The sequence below is a fragment of the Vanessa tameamea genome, chromosome 25 (assembly GCF_037043105.1).
Source record: "Vanessa tameamea isolate UH-Manoa-2023 chromosome 25, ilVanTame1 primary haplotype, whole genome shotgun sequence".
Taxonomy (NCBI): domain Eukaryota; kingdom Metazoa; phylum Arthropoda; class Insecta; order Lepidoptera; family Nymphalidae; genus Vanessa; species Vanessa tameamea.
In genome coordinates this window covers 7,797,713-7,819,690 of record NC_087333.1, presented here as the reverse complement: position 1 = coordinate 7,819,690, position 21,978 = coordinate 7,797,713, and the positions used below count along the sequence as shown (strand labels likewise).

At 37.1% G+C, this 21,978-nt stretch overlaps 2 protein-coding genes across 5 annotated transcripts in view; both read left to right on the top strand.

Annotated features, from left to right (window-relative positions):
• Positions 1-17,396, top strand: part of LOC113403624 (oxysterol-binding protein-related protein 6-like) — a 59,493-nt gene extending 42,097 nt beyond the window's left edge. Inside the window, exons 7-23 of one of the 4 annotated variants that reach the window (XM_064218961.1) lie at positions 3,887-3,979; positions 5,378-5,499; positions 6,933-7,067; positions 7,465-7,546; positions 8,538-8,573; positions 11,346-11,503; positions 11,785-11,884; positions 12,308-12,405; positions 12,942-13,070; positions 13,176-13,272; positions 13,352-13,536; positions 13,616-13,828; positions 14,581-14,751; positions 15,749-15,862; positions 16,041-16,185; positions 16,613-16,727; positions 17,270-17,396. In XM_064218961.1, the coding sequence (XP_064075031.1) occupies positions 3,887-3,979; positions 5,378-5,499; positions 6,933-7,067; positions 7,465-7,546; positions 8,538-8,573; positions 11,346-11,503; positions 11,785-11,884; positions 12,308-12,405; positions 12,942-13,070; positions 13,176-13,272; positions 13,352-13,536; positions 13,616-13,828; positions 14,581-14,751; positions 15,749-15,862; positions 16,041-16,185; positions 16,613-16,727; positions 17,270-17,396 (2,120 nt within the window). The remainder of the gene's footprint in view (positions 1-3,886; positions 3,980-5,377; positions 5,500-6,932; positions 7,068-7,464; positions 7,547-8,537; positions 8,574-11,345; positions 11,504-11,784; positions 11,885-12,307; positions 12,406-12,941; positions 13,071-13,175; positions 13,273-13,351; positions 13,537-13,615; positions 13,829-14,580; positions 14,752-15,748; positions 15,863-16,040; positions 16,186-16,612; positions 16,728-17,269) is intronic. The other 3 variants (XM_064218959.1, XM_064218960.1, XM_026644209.2) reach the window with 3 other exon arrangements.
• The window catches only part of LOC113403621 (EKC/KEOPS complex subunit TP53RK), a 297,288-nt gene that overhangs the window by 221,328 nt on the left and 53,982 nt on the right, over positions 1-21,978 (top strand). The window lies entirely within an intron of this gene.

The window sequence follows — 21,978 nt, the reverse complement described above, 5'->3', positions numbered from 1 at the left end:
ACGGACGATTCTTGTTTTCGTTTACGATATGTTTTTAAAACGGAAATTAATTTAGGCAACGATTCAGGCGTATAACGCAATAGGTCCGAGCGAATATATTCCGGATAAATACCTGTCACCACAGCATCCACCACCTCCGCATCCGAAGCCTCAGGTCTGACTCGTTTGAACAACGTCCACGCTTTTGTGGCGTATTCAGCGTAACTCGATGCGTGATCAGAAGTGAAGGCTCTCCACTTCTGAACGTCGTCCGCGTACCGGAACTCCCTGCCAAAAGTTTGAATTAGTTCACATTTCACTTGGTCCCACGTGGTAGCACTGAGCGACCACGTGTCAGCCCATGTTTTTGCCCTTCCTCTTAGTTGTAAAATAGCTTTCATGCGAGCCTCGTATGAAGATATATTGAATTTTGACATCGTCTCATCCACGTGGGCGCACCAGTCTCTGATATCATGAGCTCTTTCGTCAGGATCAAATGGCGGCAAGTAAAAATCATGACGGTGATGTGGCGGTATCGATCCGGATGAAAAGGCCGCCGTAACGGCATTGGCAGCCGTTTGTTTCGTAACAGAATTGACAAGACTCATGACTTGTTCCATGGTAAAGGTCGGCTCTGATTGACGTGGTAGACCGGAATCACCGGTCTGTGATCCCACCGCTGCTGTCGGCGATTCGCCAGAATTCTCCCCGGGATCCATATAGAAGTCCAGAAAAACTCTTTTTGCATTAATAAATTTTATATTGATAGTAACAATGGTGTAGTGATTCGTTCTACAATAGTCCGAAGAATGCCCGCCTGCACTTACTTCCTTTTCTACTAACTAAAAACTACGACATCCTTTTTTATATCAACAACAAGACCATATTTATTTTGTTATAAACATAATAACTATTAATGGCTTATAATAATAAAAAAATAATATAAAATTATTTTTGATCTTAATTAAAAATCCAAATATATTGTAATTAGCTTAATTATTTATCACTATCTATATTAAAAATATACCGGACAAATCAAATTTACGCCTTTCTTGACAAAAACAAATCATATTTATATTTCAAAATTATTAAAACAAATTTCATGACAAAAATAGATCATATTTATATTTCTAAATTATTTAAACAGTATTAGTTAATAATTGCCATAACCAAAACTTCTATTAAATCTTAATTTATTTAATTCCTTATTTATTATAATAAATCTGTCCGGAAATCATAGGTTTAACGCCATAAGTACAAAACAAATGTTAATTACTTGCTTGATACATTCTACATTCCAAAATAAGAAATATAACTTAGTATTATCTAAGATTGATTCTAAAATATGAATTACAATTTATTATTCTAAATTTTGCTTACTTTATTGCTAAGAGTAGATAATAATATTTCCTGTATTATTAAGTCCCAAATTAGCTGATAGATGTCTCTTTACAGATTATAAGTTTTATTCGATTTGTTACATATATTGACAACAGATGGCAGCACGGCCGAGCGCCCATATGTACGATGTATCCATTTCATTTAACAAAACTCAAGTAACATTTCGCTATGCGTACTGCATCGAATACCGATATGTGATTGGTCCATAGATTTTAGATCTCTTCGGTATTTATTTGACAGAAGTGACCATGAAGTAAATACTATTTACTGTTTCTGATTATTGTAATTTTGGTGAATTTTGTAATATAGTCGATATAATGATGGGTTCCTCTTCGCTGCACTAATCCATCTAGTTAACATAATCTATTAGTGGAAAGTAAAATGGCAATGCAAATCAACTCTCACTTCGACGTCTACCGGTCGATGCGTTTATGTTGCTACCACAACACACACCGAATCTGAAATCGTTTAATCTCGTATTGTGTGTCATTTCCTTTATTTGCGACATTGGCAGAATGTTTTGCGCTAAACTAGTATAAATGCCATTACCCATCTCTCAAATATTCGAGTCATTTCTTTGTCGCATCGCCAAAAATGGAATTCTCTACCATTCTGTTCCCCTCCTCTTAACCTAACCTGGGTTATTTGAAGGCGTGAAGAGGCATCTTGGGGTCCGATTAGAGAGCGATTAGTGCGGTTCATTCTTCCTGACTGTCCTGGCTGTCTTCGAGCTTGGACTCCACTACCACTTACCATCAGGTGGGGTGAAGTCAAATGCCAACTCGGTATTGTTTATGAATGAAATTATGGACTCTTTTTTTTATGTTAGAGGTGGCAAACGAGCAGGAGGCTCACCTTATGGAAAGTGACTACCACCTCCCATGGACATCTGCAACACCGGGGGGCTTGCAGGTGCGTTGCCGGCATTTCAGGAAGGAGTGCGCTCTTTTCTTGAAGGTTCCCAAGTCGTATCGGTTCGGAAAAACTGCCGGCGAAAGCTGGTTCCATAGAGTGGTTGTGCTAGGCAGAAAATGTCTTAAAAATCGCGCTGTTGTAGACATCTAGGTGGTGCGGGTGATATTTTGAATTTTGACGAGATGTCCGAAGGTTAAATTCAGCAGCCAGGATTAATCCGAACAATTCCTCGGAACATTCCCCGTGGTAAATTCTGTAGAAGATGCAGAGCGATCCAACATCTCTACGCAAAGCCAAAGGATCAAGCAGATCGGAAAGGGCTTGATCGTCGATAATTCGTGCCGCTCTACGTTGGATACGGTCAAATGGAAGGAGCTGGTACTGGGGAGCACCCGCCCAGAGGTGAGAGCAGTACTCCATGTGTGGCCGAATTTGTGCCTTGTAGAGTCTTAGACGATGGGCCGACGTGAAATACTGTCTTGCCTTGCTGAGCACGCCGAGCTTTTTTGATGCTAATTTGGCTTTGCCTTCCAATTGACCGAGGCTTGAAATATCGACGCCAAATATCGATATAATAGTGACGTATTAAAATATCGGCGGCTAACGGAATGATCTCAAATCGTGGAGATACGACAAATGGTGTTTTTTTAGCAGTTAACGCCCAAACTTGCGTCTTTTTGGGGTTGAAATGGACTAGGTTTAGCGGGCCTCAGTTCGAGACTTTGTTTAACGAAGACTCGATTTCAGACACAAGTTTGTTCCGGTTTTCTTCGACGTTTTCCCGAGAAATATTAGCACGGCCGGTGTATGAGGTGTCTACGGTGCTATCGTCTGCATAGCAGTGAATGTTACTGATTTGCAACATGTCATTGATATGCAGAAGAAACAGAGTGGGTGATAGAACGCAGCCTTGTGGAACACCAGCATTGACGAATTTTACGTCAGAGTCATGCACCGTCGACAACGGCTTTGATGCTCCGATCTGCCAAAAAAAATCTCCATGAGGTCAGGCGCGCTGTGAGTGTTCATAGTATTATTTGTGAATACGGACCTTTGTTACTTTTATAAGAAATGGTGTGACATCTGCATGTTACATTAATTTAGAAAACTAGATACAAAATATTTTCTTGTTTTAGTAGAAATATTAAAGGTATCGGTTCAAACTTTAGATAGTCTATATTCGAGGCATGGATTTATTATACTATGAATCGTGGCATATTGTTAATTTTAATTTGGTAGATTAATCCCAATTCTATTCTTCTATTAGTGTTAATCTTAATTTTCCCGTTTCTGGTAGAAGACACTATGGGTTTAAGCGTTAAACAACTCGACGCCATACGATTCTAGGGAAGTAAAAGTCGCAGGTTTGATCATATCGTTTTGGGATATTTTCTATTCTTCTTTTGCATGATCGGTGGAGAAAAATTAGCCATAATGTCTTCTACTTTACTCACATTCTTTGAATAACGCTGGAATCAAGGACTAAGGACTTATTTAAAATTCGAATACAATTTAGTTCTAGAAAATTCTCCTCTAGTCTTTAGTCCTAGACGTCTACCGTTATCGTCTGTCACCCGCTGTTCTGTCCCAGGGCTGGTTAGCCCCACTTCGCCCCCTATCCGCGGCCCGCAAGCTGGCTTCGTGTCGGGAACCCCCGGAGGACGGCTTGCTGGTTGGATTATTGGTATGACTATGATATTATTTTCCAAAAAAATTACTTAAAGGAGTGACAAAATTGTCTAAAAATTTGCCGTCACTAGTATTTTTTTAATATTTCGAGCCCCAGATTTGTCTATGATAAAAATTTAAGATCACAATACATTGCTTTTTTGACGGTTTGAAGATTAATATTAATTTTAACTCGGTAGTTTTTGTGCGAATGTTTTAGTTTTTTCTTTGCATATAACGTACTTACTTTATAATCCAATAACTAAAGCATGTACTAAAATATTGTGTTAGTATTTGCATGTGTTGTTTCATTAACAGTTTGTGTACATTGACTTAAGGCTTATGGATTTTTTATTTAAAGTAAATTAGTATTATTATTAAGAACGTTTGCACTTAGAAAAATGTTGACTGACATTTGGTGAATTAAATATTTCAATAGCGACAATTATTATCGGAATGAATTAAATGGGAGCCCAAATTGAAAAATATAAAATAAAAGTAGTTTATAAAACAAAATACACACACATAACGAATGATACAGTCCACGTTAACATTGACAGTTAACTTAAATTCTTGTAGTACACTTTTCTGTTTGTGACAATGTAAAAAATATACCTTCCAAGTTGTTTTATGAATCAGCTTTAAAATTAAAAGACCTGACTGCCATTAATAATTGGCCGAATTTATACTCAATGTCACTTATGATGATGATGTGAAGATTCTAACGATAAACCTATACAAACAAATCTGTTCTGGTATTTAGAAGTTACTGTAACTGTGATAGATTATGTAATTTATCTTTTATATTGAGAATCCAAAAGTGTTTTGTAAGAACCTATTCGAATAAAGTATTTTTATATGTACATGAACTCTGTTTTTAAATATCATATTTAAAAATAATAATAATTGAATAAACATAAAGATCAGAACTGATTCACTACTTCAATTGCTATCCCTTTTCAACCTGGTACGTCAGAAAGAGATAGTGATATGTCCTGTCAAATTATTTTATAGAACTAATCACACACGAAGGCCTCTACGCTAAATAAATCGGCGTGCATTTGTATGTGTGAATGACGTTCGTGCTTATAAGATGTCTCAGACAAGTGAAATTAAATGTATCAAAAATCAAAATATACTTTAATCAAGTAGGCTTTTACAAGCACTTTTGAATCGTCATTTAACAAACTATATTAAGGAAAGCCACCACCGGTTCGGAATGTAAATTCTACCGCGAAGAACCGGTAAGATACTAAGTAGCTAATCTCTTTCTATAATAATAAAGGCAGCCAAAAGGAATAAAACCAATTTGATTACATTCATTCGTCTCAGTGAACAGACCTCTATTTAAAAGATTGTACACAAATGTCTCGGCGACTATATCTGGCTTATAATTTGAGTTTTTAATCCTCAGAGTCCGGTGGTCCTCTAGACACGGCGTCTCGCGAGCTGGGTCAGGCGCAGCTGTCCGTGCAGCAGCTTCAACGACTTCTGGAAGCGCTGGAGCTGCAGCAGCAAGCGCACCACGATACCGATGTAAGAATAGTGTATTTATAATAAGCATTATGTAATTCTGTATGTGTTTGTGGTATTATTATGTTTGTGTGTCCTTTTATCAAAAACATATCTCCTACTAAATAGGGTTCATTACATAACTCAAAAACGTTCGTGCGTCAGCCGTGCGTCAGCCATTTGTTCACGCGTAATTGAATGACAAAATTGATTTATATTTGGAGACAGCGCTAAAAATCCTCTAAATTAACTTACCGAGCGGCTGCTAGAATATAATTTACTTTTGTACTCTATTTTTAAAGTACATGTGAATTTGTCTGAGTCACAAATCTTATATATATAAATAAATAACATTTTTTGTACGTTTGTCCACTATGCTGTTTCTAAACCATTATGATTATGACGAAACGTTGATGGGTTTGAGGGGTTTGAAAACGGTAGCCCAAACGGACAAGATTGTTTTTATTTGTGGTCTTCAACGTAAACTGTGTATAGCGATGGAGCTGGACGAGTAGCTTACATATACATACATTTTTACATTAGCAGCCTGTAAATTTCCCACTGCTGGGCTAAGACCTCCTCTCCCTTTGAGGAGAAGGTTTGGAGCATATGCTACCACGCTGCTCCAATACGGGTTGGTGGAATACGATTGTGGCAGAATTTCGTCGAAATTAGACACATGCCGGTTTCCTCACGATATTTTCCTTCACCGCTGAGCACGAGATGTATTATAAACACAAATTAAGCACATGAAAATTTAGTGATGCTTGCCTGGGTTTGAACCCGAAATAATCGGTTAAGATGCACGCGCTCTAACCACTGGGACATGTCGGTTCGAGATTAAACAGAGTAACCAGTATTGAATGAAATACAAGGAATAATACGAATAAATTACAATAATAGTATCTGTACTTACAGATAAACAGTATCGCGAAAGTCGAAGTCGACTTATTGTGAGTGTGTGTGTCAACTGTCAAGATGTCCAAAAACTGTTGGTATTTCAAATGTTTACTTTCTAGAAATTAATCCGTATGATTCATCAAATAAACAAATGAAAACTTTCAAACTGTGATAAGGGTGCACCGTCGTAGGAAGTCAGTATCTGTCACTATGGTTTAAATTGACAAATCATTCCGATGAAACTATAGATATGAAATTCTTATTTATGTTAGTAATATTCGTATTACTTTATAGCCGTTGATATTTCACAGATCGTGCTCGATGTTTCAGGAATATTTTTCGTTTGAGCACTTAGAGCAGCTCTTGTTACATTGAGGGTTAGGGATAGGACGTTTACGTTTAAAAATCATGGATATTTAATTGAGGGATTCGAGCACGAGGCAATATAATTAAAACAACATAACATCCAATTCTGAGACATATCCTGTATTCATATATATTATGTAATTTTGGAAAAGAAAATGTTTATTCAGTAATCACATGGAAAACATTTCCAGGTATCCATAGAAGGTGCATCGCCAAACGTAAAGAAGGACCGCCGCAAGTTCGGTCTGCGCAAAAAGAAATCCAACAGCAAGTGTGCGTCCGTAGAACTGGCTCCCCCCCACATCGACCCGTCGAACTCACACATGGTAACTGCTCACTTTACCTGGTCATTATCGTATTAAGACCTAAGATGCCCTTTTCGAAGTTTATATTTTATACTAGGCAGATCTTGAGGACTCAAATCCACCCACTCAAAAGTTGTTTTGTTTTCTACTGTTAGGAAAATCTCAGTAGTGACCTGGACTTTTTGCCAGTGTGTATACTCCTGTACGTAGGAAGGTCGTTGATTTTGCGATCGGAGATAGATTTTGAAAGAGTTCTGTATCCGCCGACACAATTGAGCACTGTAATATTTCCTGCACGAGCATTTTATTAGCAGACAAACGCCACCGCGGTCGAAATGACTCGGAAGGTATTATCAGTGTGAGAGTAATTGTATCGACACCCATGAGCTGTAACAAAACACGTGGCGCGCGCCCGCAGGCGCTGTCGGCGCTCACGGCGCCGCCGTCCCCCGGGGGCGGGGCCTCCTCTATCCCCGCCTCCGCCGCTTCGCTTCCTATCGGTGAGTCCGTATTTCGCTCATTATTTCTCACTTCCTCACTTATATCTATCTTTCCCTGTCAATCGCTAGTAGAGCGACTTTAGTGCTTGCCTGAATGATATTCGGTTTACGCGCGGTTACATATGAATCATACATAACGTTACTGTAAAAAATATGTAATATATATTAAGGTCAATATGTTATTAAAGCTAATCATATTTAAAAAAAGACAAATTTTTTTTTTTTTTTTTTATCTTATACTTTTTAAAAGAAATATTTTTTTTTCATGGATTAAAAAATATTAAAAATTAATCAAAACGGTACAAAACAATAATTTCTGTGATCTGAACTGATCCTATTAATTTGTAATATTATTGTTTTAAATTGATTTTATCGAAGTTGTTTTGGATTTTTTGAAAGATATATATGATATATAAATTATAGATCAAATTCAATAAGACGTATCAACATTCATATTCAATCGTGCGTACGCCGTTGTAACTGTGTGCATTTGTTTTTAGTCTAAATGTAACCGAGACCTCAAAACTATACGCACTGAATAGAGAAATCACTGAAAGTTATCATATCGAGAATACCTTTTATATTATAAATTGTGTGTCTTTTTAATTGTTTATATTCATTTTATTATTATTTTAATTAAATATAAATTAAATAAAGCCGATTGCATTTTTAATTTTAATGCACATTTCAATGGTATGTCTTATCAAGGATTCTACGAGATCGGTAAGTTACGCAATGCCGTCGGCCATTTTTATTTTCATGACATAAAATGGCGCCAAAACATGCACGAACAGCTATGGCATTGAATCGAGCTAATTGCATAATATTCCATCGCAAGACAACAATAAATACTACAGAAATAATTTTAACGCAATATTTTCAATATAAATTAACATCAAAGCCGCTTTACCGCTAATTTCGATTAAAAAAAAAAAGACGATTTAAAAATAGCACATTTTCTAATGAATACGTTTTTCTTTTTACCTTCCAGTGTTTCTATCCACATTTCTGGCCTCTGCCTTAGTTCGTAAGACTATTTTAATTTTTTAATTTATTTCATCCCCCCCCCATTCACAACGTACACGCCACTATTGCCTGCATGTAAGTTCGTTGAACTCTACGCATTAATCCTTCTTTGATATGTTTTAACATGATTTTTCCGGCATGATATTAAATTCAATGTTGAAAATTTTAATATTTGTTTTTTTTTTTTGTTTATTGCAAACGTCATTGTAGTTAAAGATCACGTATGTTATTATTCATCCAAATATGACCTTTGACAAATAAATTTACAAAAAAAATGCATAGATAGTTTGTTCTTAACTAAAGATTATTTGAAAATATTTGATTATGAAATTCTAACTAGGAGGGATAAATATAAATTATTTGCTGTGTAATTAAAGCTATGTCCAGATATGTTATTTTGTCGCAACGTACCTCCATTTCGTATGAGCGTCGCGAACTAAAAATTACTGTTTGCACGCCTTTAGGTGTCGATACAGATACAGGTATGATCTGATACATTGGGAATCAGTTTATTCACACCGTTCGAAGGCGATCCGATGCGGTGTATACGCTAATCTCGACGCATTCGTTCCAAACTCATATATTCATATATATGAAATAGGTAGGTAGAGGAACAAATGGTCCACGTGATGGTAAGTGATCAGCATCGTCGTGGATATTGGTGCCATAACAAATATTAACAATTTCTTAAACACCAATACCACCAACCTTAGGTACTATGATGTTATGTCCCTTGTGCCCACACTTGTGTAGTTACACACACAATGACACAACAATAATGGGTATTAATGTTTACCCGTTGGTGTGATGAGTGAGTTCCACCTACCCAGGTGGGCAACAAAGCTCTACCACCTAACTCACTAATCATACAAATAACTATTGACAATTACCTAATAAATAAAACTCTAAGAAAAATGACAAATAAGTAGGACTCTCGTACTCACGTGACCTTGAGTCTTATCTGAATATTTCCAGGTTATCACTGATTTCGTAACACCGTATATAGAGATTATCTAGAGCTGTGTTTACATTTCTAGATAATCTCGTCGAGCTCGGATGAAATGATTCATTTTATTTCATTTGGTTACGTCACAGCTCAGACTAAAGACTATCCAAAAATACATGTATAAATTTTACTTAGCATTAACAGTATATAACCCGAGTAATTTGGGAAGGAGTTATTGAAAAAGAGGTCTTATATATTTATTTTATATTTAAATATGTCGAGTGATAGCGGTGGATACTTAGTGGCGATTGGGAGGTGGTTCTGTTTACACATCGCGAAGTTATTAAGGGAATGTGAGTTACTATAGTGATCATTGTAGTTCTAAGACAAGGTGTAGAGTGTTTTGAAGTAAATAAATTCCTTTTACAAATATATGTTTGCATAAATGTTTGTTCCTTGTGTATCTCTGAATGAGTTCCAAAACTATTCGTCTTATTGTGTTAAGACTGTACCGTCGTTATTGCTACCCGTGTGTAGGTTTGAGCTGTACCGTCAACATAAAAAGAGCGAATCGCTTCGCAAATTCAAAAGTCATGCAACGCATGTTCGTCCTTGCTATTCAATAAATTTTGTCTGAATTGAAAATTCATTTCTTGAATGATTTTATTACTGGTGGTCGATGTATATTTTGTTTGAGTGGTATTCAAATCATTGCTTTGTATTTTTGTGTTCTGGTTTAACTGGTGAGTATAATTAATTATAAGTACAAAACACATTTATCATACGTCCTCAATCTAAGTAAGTTATTAATATTCTTCTCAACAGAATATATATGTATATCGTAAAACATGTTTTGGCAACGGTACTTATCTATTGTAATTAATGGGATGACGCTTTTTTTGTAAATCCTAGCTGAACAAATTACTAAACCAATATACATTAAACTTATGCCGGAAGAAGTTCGTAGGGAAGGAAGTCCTTTCTGGAGAAGGTATTTCTTTATAATATTATAAATGTTAAAATTAGGATGTATGTATGTGTTTGTTAGTCAATGACGTCAGAACTTTTTATCTATATAATTTATTATTATTAAAGTGGGGAAAGGTTTCCTTCGTGAGATCGTGATAGAGGAAACCTACAAGTGTCGGATCTAATCGAGAGGTTGGTTACGGTCCACAGTTTAAAAGAAGAGGTCGCCCTGGATCAGCTGTGAAACTTTTATAGGTTATTATAACCCTGTCAAATTAAAACGTCGTGTATTATAATCGTGATCAGTATATTGATGTAGTTCTTCCAATGTAAATATTGCTTTTTGATTGTACTGTGTTGTATTATAATTATTTAGGTGGTTAGATTGAAGTTTAATTGTTGACATAGCTTTGCATGCATTTATATTTGCATGGGTTTTTTTATTATTATATATATTTGATAGTCAAATAGATATCTTGTATACAGATAAATTATTAGAGACATTAAACTTGATTGTGATAATTCGGTTTTATGTAAAACATAAAATGTATGTTTAAAGTACTATTATAATTTGTAGTATTAATGTTATATTGATATTTTGTATAAAAAGTAATAATTAGGGGATATATTTTTATTATGACGTTTTGAAAACAAATCATTTGCAATAGATCGAGCAGACAGTTCTTAACACGAATATTCGCAGAAACGATCCCAATTCTATTAAAAAAAAAAATTTTTAATTGGACAAATAGAAACCAATCTTTTCTGTCGTCTATTTTTTACATCAACGTCAACAAACACAATCACAATAGAAAACAAATTGTTGATAGTTTTTTATGTATATTTTGTCGCTTCCAGCTTGTGCAGCAACTCGTCCTCAATCCCTGCCTGGTGCGGAAGCTCTCAACGCACCCACGAGCCTGAGCAGTCTGACACCCGACCAGCAGTTGCGGGAAGACTTCACGGTTCTCGCTAAAGATTTAGTGACTAGTCTCAAAAGCGTTGTGTCTACTCTGGTAAGACTTTGTAGCTCACGTTATATTTAAGTCGCGTAACATTAACAGCCTGTAAATTTCCCACTGCTGGGCTAAGACCCCCTCTCCCTTTGACATGTGGCAGAAGTGTAACCTCTGACCTAATAGAATTCCACCCAGATCAGTTACCCTCCCAAATCGCACTGGTATCGTATAAGATGGCTGCTCCGATCTATCGATCGTAATGCTTCAATAACCCGCGTGGAGGTGTGCCTGGGTCGGTCCCAAATGAATGTAATCCGAGAAATCGTACGCGCGCGCAGGTGCGCGAGCGCGGCCGCCTGCGCGCGCACGCGGGCGACGGCGCGCCGCTGCTGTCGGCGCTGCGCGGCGACCTGGCCACGGCGCTGCAGCAGAACTCGGGTGAGCTATTCGGACCTTTATCTGGACTCTGACAAAATCTCACTTAGATAGGAACTGATTTCAGGTCACGGCTATTCTTACCTTGGTGCACTTAAGTGATATATAAAAAAAATGATTTTGCAGTAAATTTCAGCATTGATTTTGTGATGGGAAAAATACGGTATCAGATCTTTATACCTTTTGGGCGGATTTTTCATATCTCAATTGCTATACACCAACAGTCATCATTTATTTTTCAATGCACCACAATTATTATGATATATCTTAGCCCCGCCCACATATCAGATCGCACCGTTTTCTTTCGACACGCCGAGTCACTCGTCCCCGCTACCAGCCTAACCCTGACCAATTTCTGCCCACTCCATGTCCGCCACGCATGCGCAGTAGTGTCACTCGGGTACATAAATGTGAATGAGCGAGAAGTGTTGTCCGCAGAGCTGCGCTCGCGCCTGTCGCGCATCCACGACGCGTCCGACCTCGCCGAGCTGTCGTCCGTGGGCCACGACTCCGACGTCACCGCGGTCAGTGCGCGTCTCACGACATATTGAATACTCTTCCGAGAAACCACTAAATTACGTTTCAAAATTACTGCCGTCTTACTTATTTTCAGACCATTTAAAAAATTACAATATATTTGTATATAGCATTCAAATTTAACTAAATCATTTTCGTATGAAATTTATCTTTATTATATTAAAAATAAACCTTTCTATGTAAAACGTTTTACGAAATTATTAAGGTTTTATAATTATAATTTCAATTCCATTGCAAACTAGTATTAAAAAATAAAACTTTTCTCAGATATTTCGGTACCTACCGAGATATTTCTTTCAAAATTGGATGTAGATATTTGACAATCAGTAAACAAGTGTAATACTTTTGATATTGAAAACCAAACATATAATTAAAAAGCACATCATTAAATAATAACTCAACTATAAATGGACTGCTTAGCTATTTTCATAGTGACAGGCTTAGTCTTGATCCCTGCGGCTGTAGCCGTCCTAACATATTGTATTGTATAGTAATTTATAAAAATACCTTTATTTCCATACAGAACCGTCAGTTTCAACACTCGCTCAGCTACAGCTCGTCATGTGTGTCCGCTTCAGAATTCTTCGACGCAGAAGAACACGATGACATCAATAAGAACGATATTCTGAACGCTGACGAGGTAACAATCAAGGTGTAATGTAAACTTCTACGGTGATGACGTCACTATATTGTAAATACTAGTGCCAGTAGGATAATTCAATTTTACAATAATCGAAGAATGTTTTACCGGCCACAGGCGGGAGTCATAGAACTGGACGGCGACTCGTCCTCCGAGGCCGGCTCCATCAGCAGCGAGGAGGGTTCCGCGAGCTCCGACAACTCGGACGCTGCGAGTGAGATAACTTTCGTCCTTCCCCACACTAACTTGCGATCCGGAAGCACTCGAGATAATATCCCCCCCCCCCCCCCCAGTGGTGTCGGCCGAGCGCGCGGAGCCGGCGGCGGGCGCGCACTGGACGCGCCGCACGCGCCTGCCGCGGCCCCGGCCCTCGCCCGGCGGGCCCAGCCTGTGGAACCTGCTCTACAAGAACATCGGCAAGGACCTCAGCCAGATCTCCATGCCCGTCACCATCAACGAGCCGCTCAACATGCTGCAGGTAGGCCCCCGGCCCCGGCCCCGGGCGCGACGCGACGCGACGCTCGCCGGGTCGGTGCACTAACGCGTGGGATGTGCAGCGCCTGTGCGAGGAGCTGGAGTACTCGGAGCTGCTGGAGGCGGCGGCGGGCGCGGCGGGCGCGGCGGAGCGCTGCGCGCTGGTGGCGGCCTTCGCCGTGAGCGCGTACGCGGCGGCGGCGCACCGGGCCGCCTCCAAGCCCTTCAACCCGCTGCTGTGCGAGACCTACGAGTGCGTGCGGGAGGACCGCGGCTTCCGCTTCGTGGCCGAGCAGGTGATCTCTCTTGCCCTGTAGCGATCCAAACTCATACCGAACTCTTATAACAGAGCATTTATCCCTCCGCGTTATGTGACCGTACCATGACGATCGGCTTGCACTCAGTGTCCCTACCTCTATGAGTAATTGTAAACCAATATTGTATAATACTCATTTCGTTATCTAACATTCTCATCTCAGCTAGACTGTACTGTACCAGCATGTAAATGTCCCACTGCTGGGCTAAGGCCTCCTCGCCCCTTTGAGGATATGGTTTGAAGCATATTCCACCACGCTGCTCCAAAGCAGGTCGCTGAATCTTATTTCATTGAAATTAGACACGCGCAAGTCTCCATGCGATATTGTCCTTCACGGCCCAGAACGAGGTGAATTATACACACAAATTAAACACATGAAAATTCAGTGGTGCTTTGAACCCGGTGAAGGTGGTGCAATAGTCGGTTAAGATGCACGCGTTCTAACCACTGGGCCATCTCGGCTCTTATACTGTATTTCAGTCTATTTATTAGACTGTCTAGACTTTATTGTATTTCAGTATATTTTAAATTTTAGACATTTATATGTATACATGGAAAAACTAAAAGTACCGTGGAATTCTAGTTGAAGTATTGATTTTTAATATTCATCATTAATAACTTAATAATAGTAATATATGTTATTTATTTATTATAAAGATAAAATTAAACTTATACATAAACATAAGATTAATATTGATAATTTTCACACTTTACCAATATGGTGTCCATCAGGTATCCCATCACCCCCCCATCTCAGCTTGCCACGCTGAATCCCCTCGCTGGGTATTCTGGCAGGAGGCCCGTATCAAGACGAAGTTCTGGGGGAAATCTATGGAGTTCCAGCCGGCTGGTCGCGTTCACGTCAAGCTGTTGACAACGGGAGATCATTATAGTTGGAACAAGGTATATTTGTTGGGTTGATCAGGGATAATAACAATAATTTATTTTATTCCTTTCCAATACAAGTGTTCCATTTTATAATTTGTCAATCGATGAATCAAAATATATTTTATTCAAGTAGCACTTTTAGAATCGACATTCATAAAATTCACTGATAAGTATATCGATCTATACATACATATAACAAAATTGGAGTGTCTGTCGGTAATATTAAAATAACTGCTTTTAACTAAACGCCTAGTATGTAAACGCAGTACATATACCAAAATAACTTTTTTTTTTATTTTCGTAGTTTGTCTGTTTGTTCCGGCTAATATCTGGAACGACTGGACCGATTTTGACGCGACTTTCACTGGCAGATAGCTGATGTAATAAGGAGTAACTTAGGCTACAATAATAACTTTTTGTTAAATTCAAACGCGCACGAAGTCGTGGACACAAACTTATGTCACATCGAGGAATAGATATAAATAACTCGTATTAAGAAAGTTTGTGTAAAGCTGGCTTAAAAATGTTATAATTATTGGAACAACAAATACATCATTCATTCATTCGTCATTTTACAATCTACCACCAGTTCGGAATGAAGGTATTTTTTTTATTTGTTACATAGTATGATAATATTACATAACATGTATATAAAAAAATTTAAAGCTCATATCAAAAAAACATTGATAAATATGGGCGTATTACTCAATACAAGATTATATTAATGATAAAAAAGCGTTTTATTTACTTAATTCTAGGCAGGACATTTTTTACAAAAAATAAAAATGTTTACTTACACGAGAAACTAACTGACTAATGAGTTTCTTGCCGGTTCTTCTCGGCAGAATCTACTTTCCGAACCGGTGGTAGCTTTAAATTTAATTCAACAGTGTAATTTGACGATTTAAAAGTGCTATTATGAGCCTACCCGAATAAAGAATATTTTGATTTTGATTAATTTTGACATCAAAAATTACATTTGATTAAATTTAAAATGTTGAATGTTTAAAAGGTGACGACGTGCGTGCACAACTTGTTCGGAGGCCAGCGGTGGGTGGACCAGTACGGAGACATGCACATCACGTGCCACGGGTCGGACATCTCCTGCAAACTCAACTTCATTAAGGTACGCACGCAGCGGATACGACTGTAACGAACTACCAACATTGTGTCTGCACTCGATGGAGTTTTGAATAAGATTAACTTTTTTAAATGAGATTATTCTTAAAAGGATTGCGACTTCCTATTCCAGGAATTAAATAGTTGATGTAATATGCAGTAATTTCTGACACTTGCGCTTCCAGGCGAGTTCGTGGTCCAGTACCCGGCACGAGGTCCGCGGAGCCGTGACGGAGGCCAGCACTGGTACGAGGCTCAGGCTAGCGGGTCGCTGGTCCGAAGCCCTGTATGCTGGTGATCCGCCCGCAGCTAAATGTCTGTGGAGACCTGGTATGTGTGACTTTTGCTTGTCAAATTACATTCAGATTTATTATTAAACGTACTTTTTATTAGGTACGCAAACGGTCAAATTGATCATCTGATGGTAAGTGGTCACCACCTTCCATAGACATTGACGCTGTAATAAATATTAACCATTTCTTAAATCGCCAATATGCCACTAACCATGGGAACAAAGATGATATGTCCCTTGTACCATTAGTTATACTGGCTCACTCAGCCTTCAAACCGTAACACAACAATACTTGTGATAAAATATATAATGAGTGGACGGTACCTACCCAGGCAGGCTTGCACAAAGCTCTAACGCCAAAATAGTACAACATATGAGGGTAAGTTAAATGAGTCGGTATTTTGAGCACGGAACCCTAAACAGATATTAAGTGTAACTGGCGTGTTTGTGCGTGTGTGTGTGCAGGTGCGATGCCGGCCGAGCACGAGCTGTACTACGGGTTCACACGCTTCGCCATCGAGCTGAACGAGCTGGAGCCCGGACTGCGGGAGCTGCTGCCGCACACGGACACCAGGTTCAGGTCAGTGTACAGCATATTATGCTCCTATATTTACATTTCTAAGACACTATAATATACTTTCACGATTGGAAATAGCCATAAAAATTACACCAAACACCAAGGTACTTATTTTATTCCGCTTCTTATTAGCATTTTCGTAGAAATTCTCTAGCGTCATTTCTCGTCATACATCTCTAGGGTCGGAATGTATGACGTGTTGTTCAGTGATGCCAACTTAGGGGTTTTCCCTCGATATTTAGAGCGGATAAAATTAAATAACTAAAATATTTACGCAAAGAAAAATTAATTAAAATTAAACTTGAGGAAAGGAAAGTTAAAAAATTAAAAATGTTTTATTTTATAGTCATTATTGATATAAATAACATATTTTATACATTTTAGGGCGATTTGTAGTTGGTCCTAGGGGGAACATTATGTAGGAGTTGGCATCACTGGCGTAGACCAAAGCTTCAAGAAGAGTTTAAACACTCAGTATTTATATATATTAACAACCATATTATTCATCTAAAGTTGTTTATTAACAAAAAAAATCAATCATTCAGACCGGATCAACGTGCGTTAGAGGAGGGAGACGTGGAGGCAGCGGAACAGTTCAAACATCAGCTGGAACAGGCGCAGCGGGAGAGGAGGCGAGACTCGCCTGAACATACGCCATCTTGGTTCCGGTAACTGTAGATTTATCTTGTCCGTGCTGATGCAGATATAAGCGTCGGTTGCCATTTTATGGTGTTTAGATGTTCAAGTGATGGTCACCGGTACGATACCCACGGCTTGAGATAGAGAGAGAGCTCTATCATTTAAAATTGATTTGTGCGAATCACTGATCTAATAAAAGCCTTGTAAACAATTTAAATATATCAATTATGTTACAGTATTCAGCATTGTCTATATGTACGTGTTTATATAACATTTTTAATTAACGATACATATAAATATATAAACACAAGGAAATTGGAATTAATGAATGATGAATGAATGAACAGAAAACAAATGAATGAAAAAAATGATGACACATTATGTTTCTATGTGTCTACCAAATGTGTCTGTAATACGAAATGTTTGGCCAAGCGTCGTCTACGATAGGGATAGGGCCTCGGCCTGTGTATAAAGTAGCGCAGCCCGGTCTGTACGAGCCGCCGTCCACAGCAAGGGCGCGGAGGGCGCGGAGGGCGGCGAGGAGGCGTGGGCGTTCGGCGGGGACTACTGGCGCGCGCGCGACGCCGGCTTCCCCGCGCTCGCCGCGCCGCGCCTGTGGTGACCGCCGCCGGTACGCGCGCACGCACGCATGCATATTCCCTAGAATATTAACCACCTCCTCCAACGTCTATGTAGATATGTAACGGTGACTATGGCAAAACCGAGCCCCGTTTGCCGGGCTTAGAGCTTATTTAGAAATTAAAATAAATAAGTAAAAATACATTTATTAACATTGTCTCATAATTTCGATAACCGAAGTCCCAGGTTCGAGCCCGGGTTGGAGCGACTGAGAAGAGGCTGGATTTTTCCCGGTCGTTTCACATTCGATTAAATAATGTCATATTTAAATATATTTTTTTTAATAAACAGGACACACTAGTTGACTGCTCTTTTGCCATAACAAAATTAAGATTCTATCGTTTCTTTTTCCAGCGCATTCCACAGTGCGAGGTGCTGTGTTAGGTTGTGCCGCTTCGCTTAGCAACGCTTTAAGTAAACGATAGCCCTCATCACGCTACATTTAAAATTATAAACCGATAATGGGTGAACGAGAATGAATGTTATAGAACGGACGGAACGTTCTAGAACAATATGTTTATTGTTATACTTTATTATTTGTTATTCGTTTTGAATTGTTTTTTTTTTTTTTTTTTAATATATCGCTTCAAATGTATTTGATCAACTCGGTGCAGTTTAATGAATTAATTTTGATAACAAAATCAAAATCTACTTTACTCGAACATTTATATTTTGCAAGATGATGTTCAATATAAAGCTTCCGCAGGTTCTGAATGTAAGTTCAACGAAGAACTGTAAAGAGTTAGTTACTCTCTTCCACCAATAAAATATGACTATACATCCTGGATGAAAATCAAAGAAAATACTAATTATTTTATATGATATGTCAAATTGGTTTTAATAACAACTACACATACTGTATACCAATCGGATTTAAGATAAGGGAACCTTAGATTTACATATATAAAGTGCGACTTATTAATAACTCGGCTATGTTGTGTACTACAAACATTTCTTGATTAACATATATTTTATAATACGATTATTTACCACGTAACTATAGTCTATTCCAATCGAAGTGGGAAAAAATATAAACAAAGTTTAGATTCGCGTATTTCATGCGATTCGCTAATAACTCGACTATGTTGTGCACTACTGAGAGTTTATGATTAATATATCTTTATTTATAATACAACACTATTGCTCTTTACTAGTTATTTCCACTTTAATTTTACTTCAAAAATTCCGATAACAGTTTCGTCGACGTTCAAAACACAATTTTTTCGCAAATCCATAGTGAATATCATAGACTAATCGAGCTCTCGACCAATGATATCGCGTCAATTTGCTGTCAAATGTTGTTTATTTGGCTTTATTCCTGTTACGGTTGGAATAGAGTATACTTATATGTACTTTAATTTTACAATCAATGATATACAAAACGCCATAGATTATACAAGATACCATTATCAATTTATTTGTTCTTACTTCAATTGTTGGAATAAGTTATAGGTTCAAGGTACGCTACGTTATGAGCAGAGTTGCCTTAACCATTAACCGATTCACACTCTCTATCTAACATAAAGTATTGTTTAATAATAATAACTTAACCTCATTAATATATATAGAATGTATATTTAATTTATTATATAACTATGAATTAATTGTCATTTTAGTTTGAATGAAATGATTTGATTATACTATGAACAGGGCCATAATCGGAACAGGTATGGCACAAAAAGTTTAAAGCTATTCAAACGAGTAATTAAATATACAAAATTTCGGCTAATATCTTGTTGTATCAACTATGAAGCCACTTTTGAATAAACAAACAGACCACGGCGTCAAATGTTTCTGTTTTCGACACTGATAAAAATTATATTGTTGCAAATGAACAGTGCAATTATAATAAATGAAGCGAGTAGAACTGCTTCAATTGTTAAAAAAAAAATAGTATTTTAATTTATAGGGATATTTTTATAAATCGGTAGCGAATTCTCAAGCGTATTAATTTTTTTTTTTGTTTTATATAATTTTATTTGTTTTTACACTAGTAACATTTAACAAACGTCATTCCTGTCAAAAGTGACGTTTTTTACGGTTCAATATTGTCTATAGTAATGTGGCTGTGAAAATGTTTCCATTATAAATAAAATCGTGCATTCAATTTTAATTGTATAAACGTGTAATTGTAATTTGATTCCATAACATTATTTTAAGCGTTATCTTGTAATAAATAAGCAATGACGTTATATTTCTAGACGCGATTCTAATAAAACGAATACGGCTTCCGAAATGTGCGTGGAATTTTAGTAGTTGATAAATGATGCCAAACTTATTTACTAATATATTATATATACAGTCGACTGCCTGTATAAAGAAGTCGACAAATTTACCTGCTAATACAAGTCGGCGGGTACTAGTTGAAATCCTTTTCCTTGAATTATAGCAAAAAAATAACTTCCAAAGAGGTCGCACACTATTTGCCATAATTCGAGTCATTAAAAACTAATAAATTGAGTTCGGAAGGGCGCGCCTTTTTGAGTTAAATTATATATATGAAAATATATAAATTTATCGTTTTAATTAAGATTCGTTGAAATTAAAATTGGGATTTTGTAATTTGAATTAGGGAGTAAGGTAAAGGTACTGAGACGATCCATGTCATCGCAACGCAACGTTCGCTTACATAGCAACTGTCATAACAGAACGCACCGCGAATATGCAGCACAATTATTATTAATCAACAATACATAATCTTTATTTTATATTTGACATAACAAAAGGAGAGAAATTTACACATGTTAAAAATACATGGATAATAAATTAATTAAAAAAATATATTATATGTCAATATGACAGCTGACGTTTCTAGATATGTAATGTCATTGTAAATAATTATATTTCAAAGGAAATTGTTCGGTATTGTGTTATTTAAGTTTATATATTTGTATAGTCCATTTTTATCCAATTGATTTAAAACGATAAAATCACAGAACAAAAATGTTGCAAATTAATATTGCATTGATAAAAAACTAAAAAAAAGAAAAAAATAACTGCGCCTTAACAGATGGTTTTGCCTGTGACGGTTATAGATTATAAGAAAAATATTGTTTGTATTACGTGCGTGAGTTGAATTTGAATGGATTATATACATATGTATGTACATATATAATTTTAAACACATTACAAAGGAAATTATCATAATACAAATTCCGCTTGCCCTACTTTATTGTAATACGTATACATAAGTATTATAATTTAGCTTCAAAAGCTTATTTATGCGTATTTTGTTATATTTGTAATTTGTTAAAATTTTCTTTTTTTTTTTTTTAAACTATATCTATGTCAAGGAATACTAACTTTAAGTCTACATTTTACACCTTTGCAATATGTATTACAGATATTTATATATTACTCAGGTTTTAACAGCATTCATTTATTTATTTATTAAGTCTTGGTTACAAGCTAACACGAAATGAAAAAAAAAATTATAGTTAAAAAAAAAGATTTTTTCAATTTTATTTAAGGACTCATTGAAACAAACGAAACAAACCAAGTGAGCCCAAACTCATTAACAAACATTTCTAGTAACTATCCAATCCTGGTTCCACCACCAGCTCAATGGAGGTATTGTCATGCGCATTATATATACTGGCAATGCTCGGTAAGTCTAGTGGTTGGCCGATAAGGCCTCAAGGTCCCGGGTTACCAATAACAAAGTTTCGAGTATTGTTCTGAAAAACTCTCAGTGGTGACTCGGAGTCGAGAAGTCGTCCCATCCGATTAAGAATAAATAGAGTTCACTCTTGTTTGCAAATCTAGTTGGGAAATATTTTTCCTGCACAGGCGGTTATAACCGAATTGTGTCCGGGAGGACGTCACTAAATCTTGTCTTAGATTTTAAAATTATCAAATCAAATCAATTTATTCAAGTAAACTTCACAACGAAGCGTTTTTGAATCAAGTTACTATGCAATTGCGTTGCTAAAAAGGGATATATTTAAAACCGAGTAATATATAAATATGCTCATTC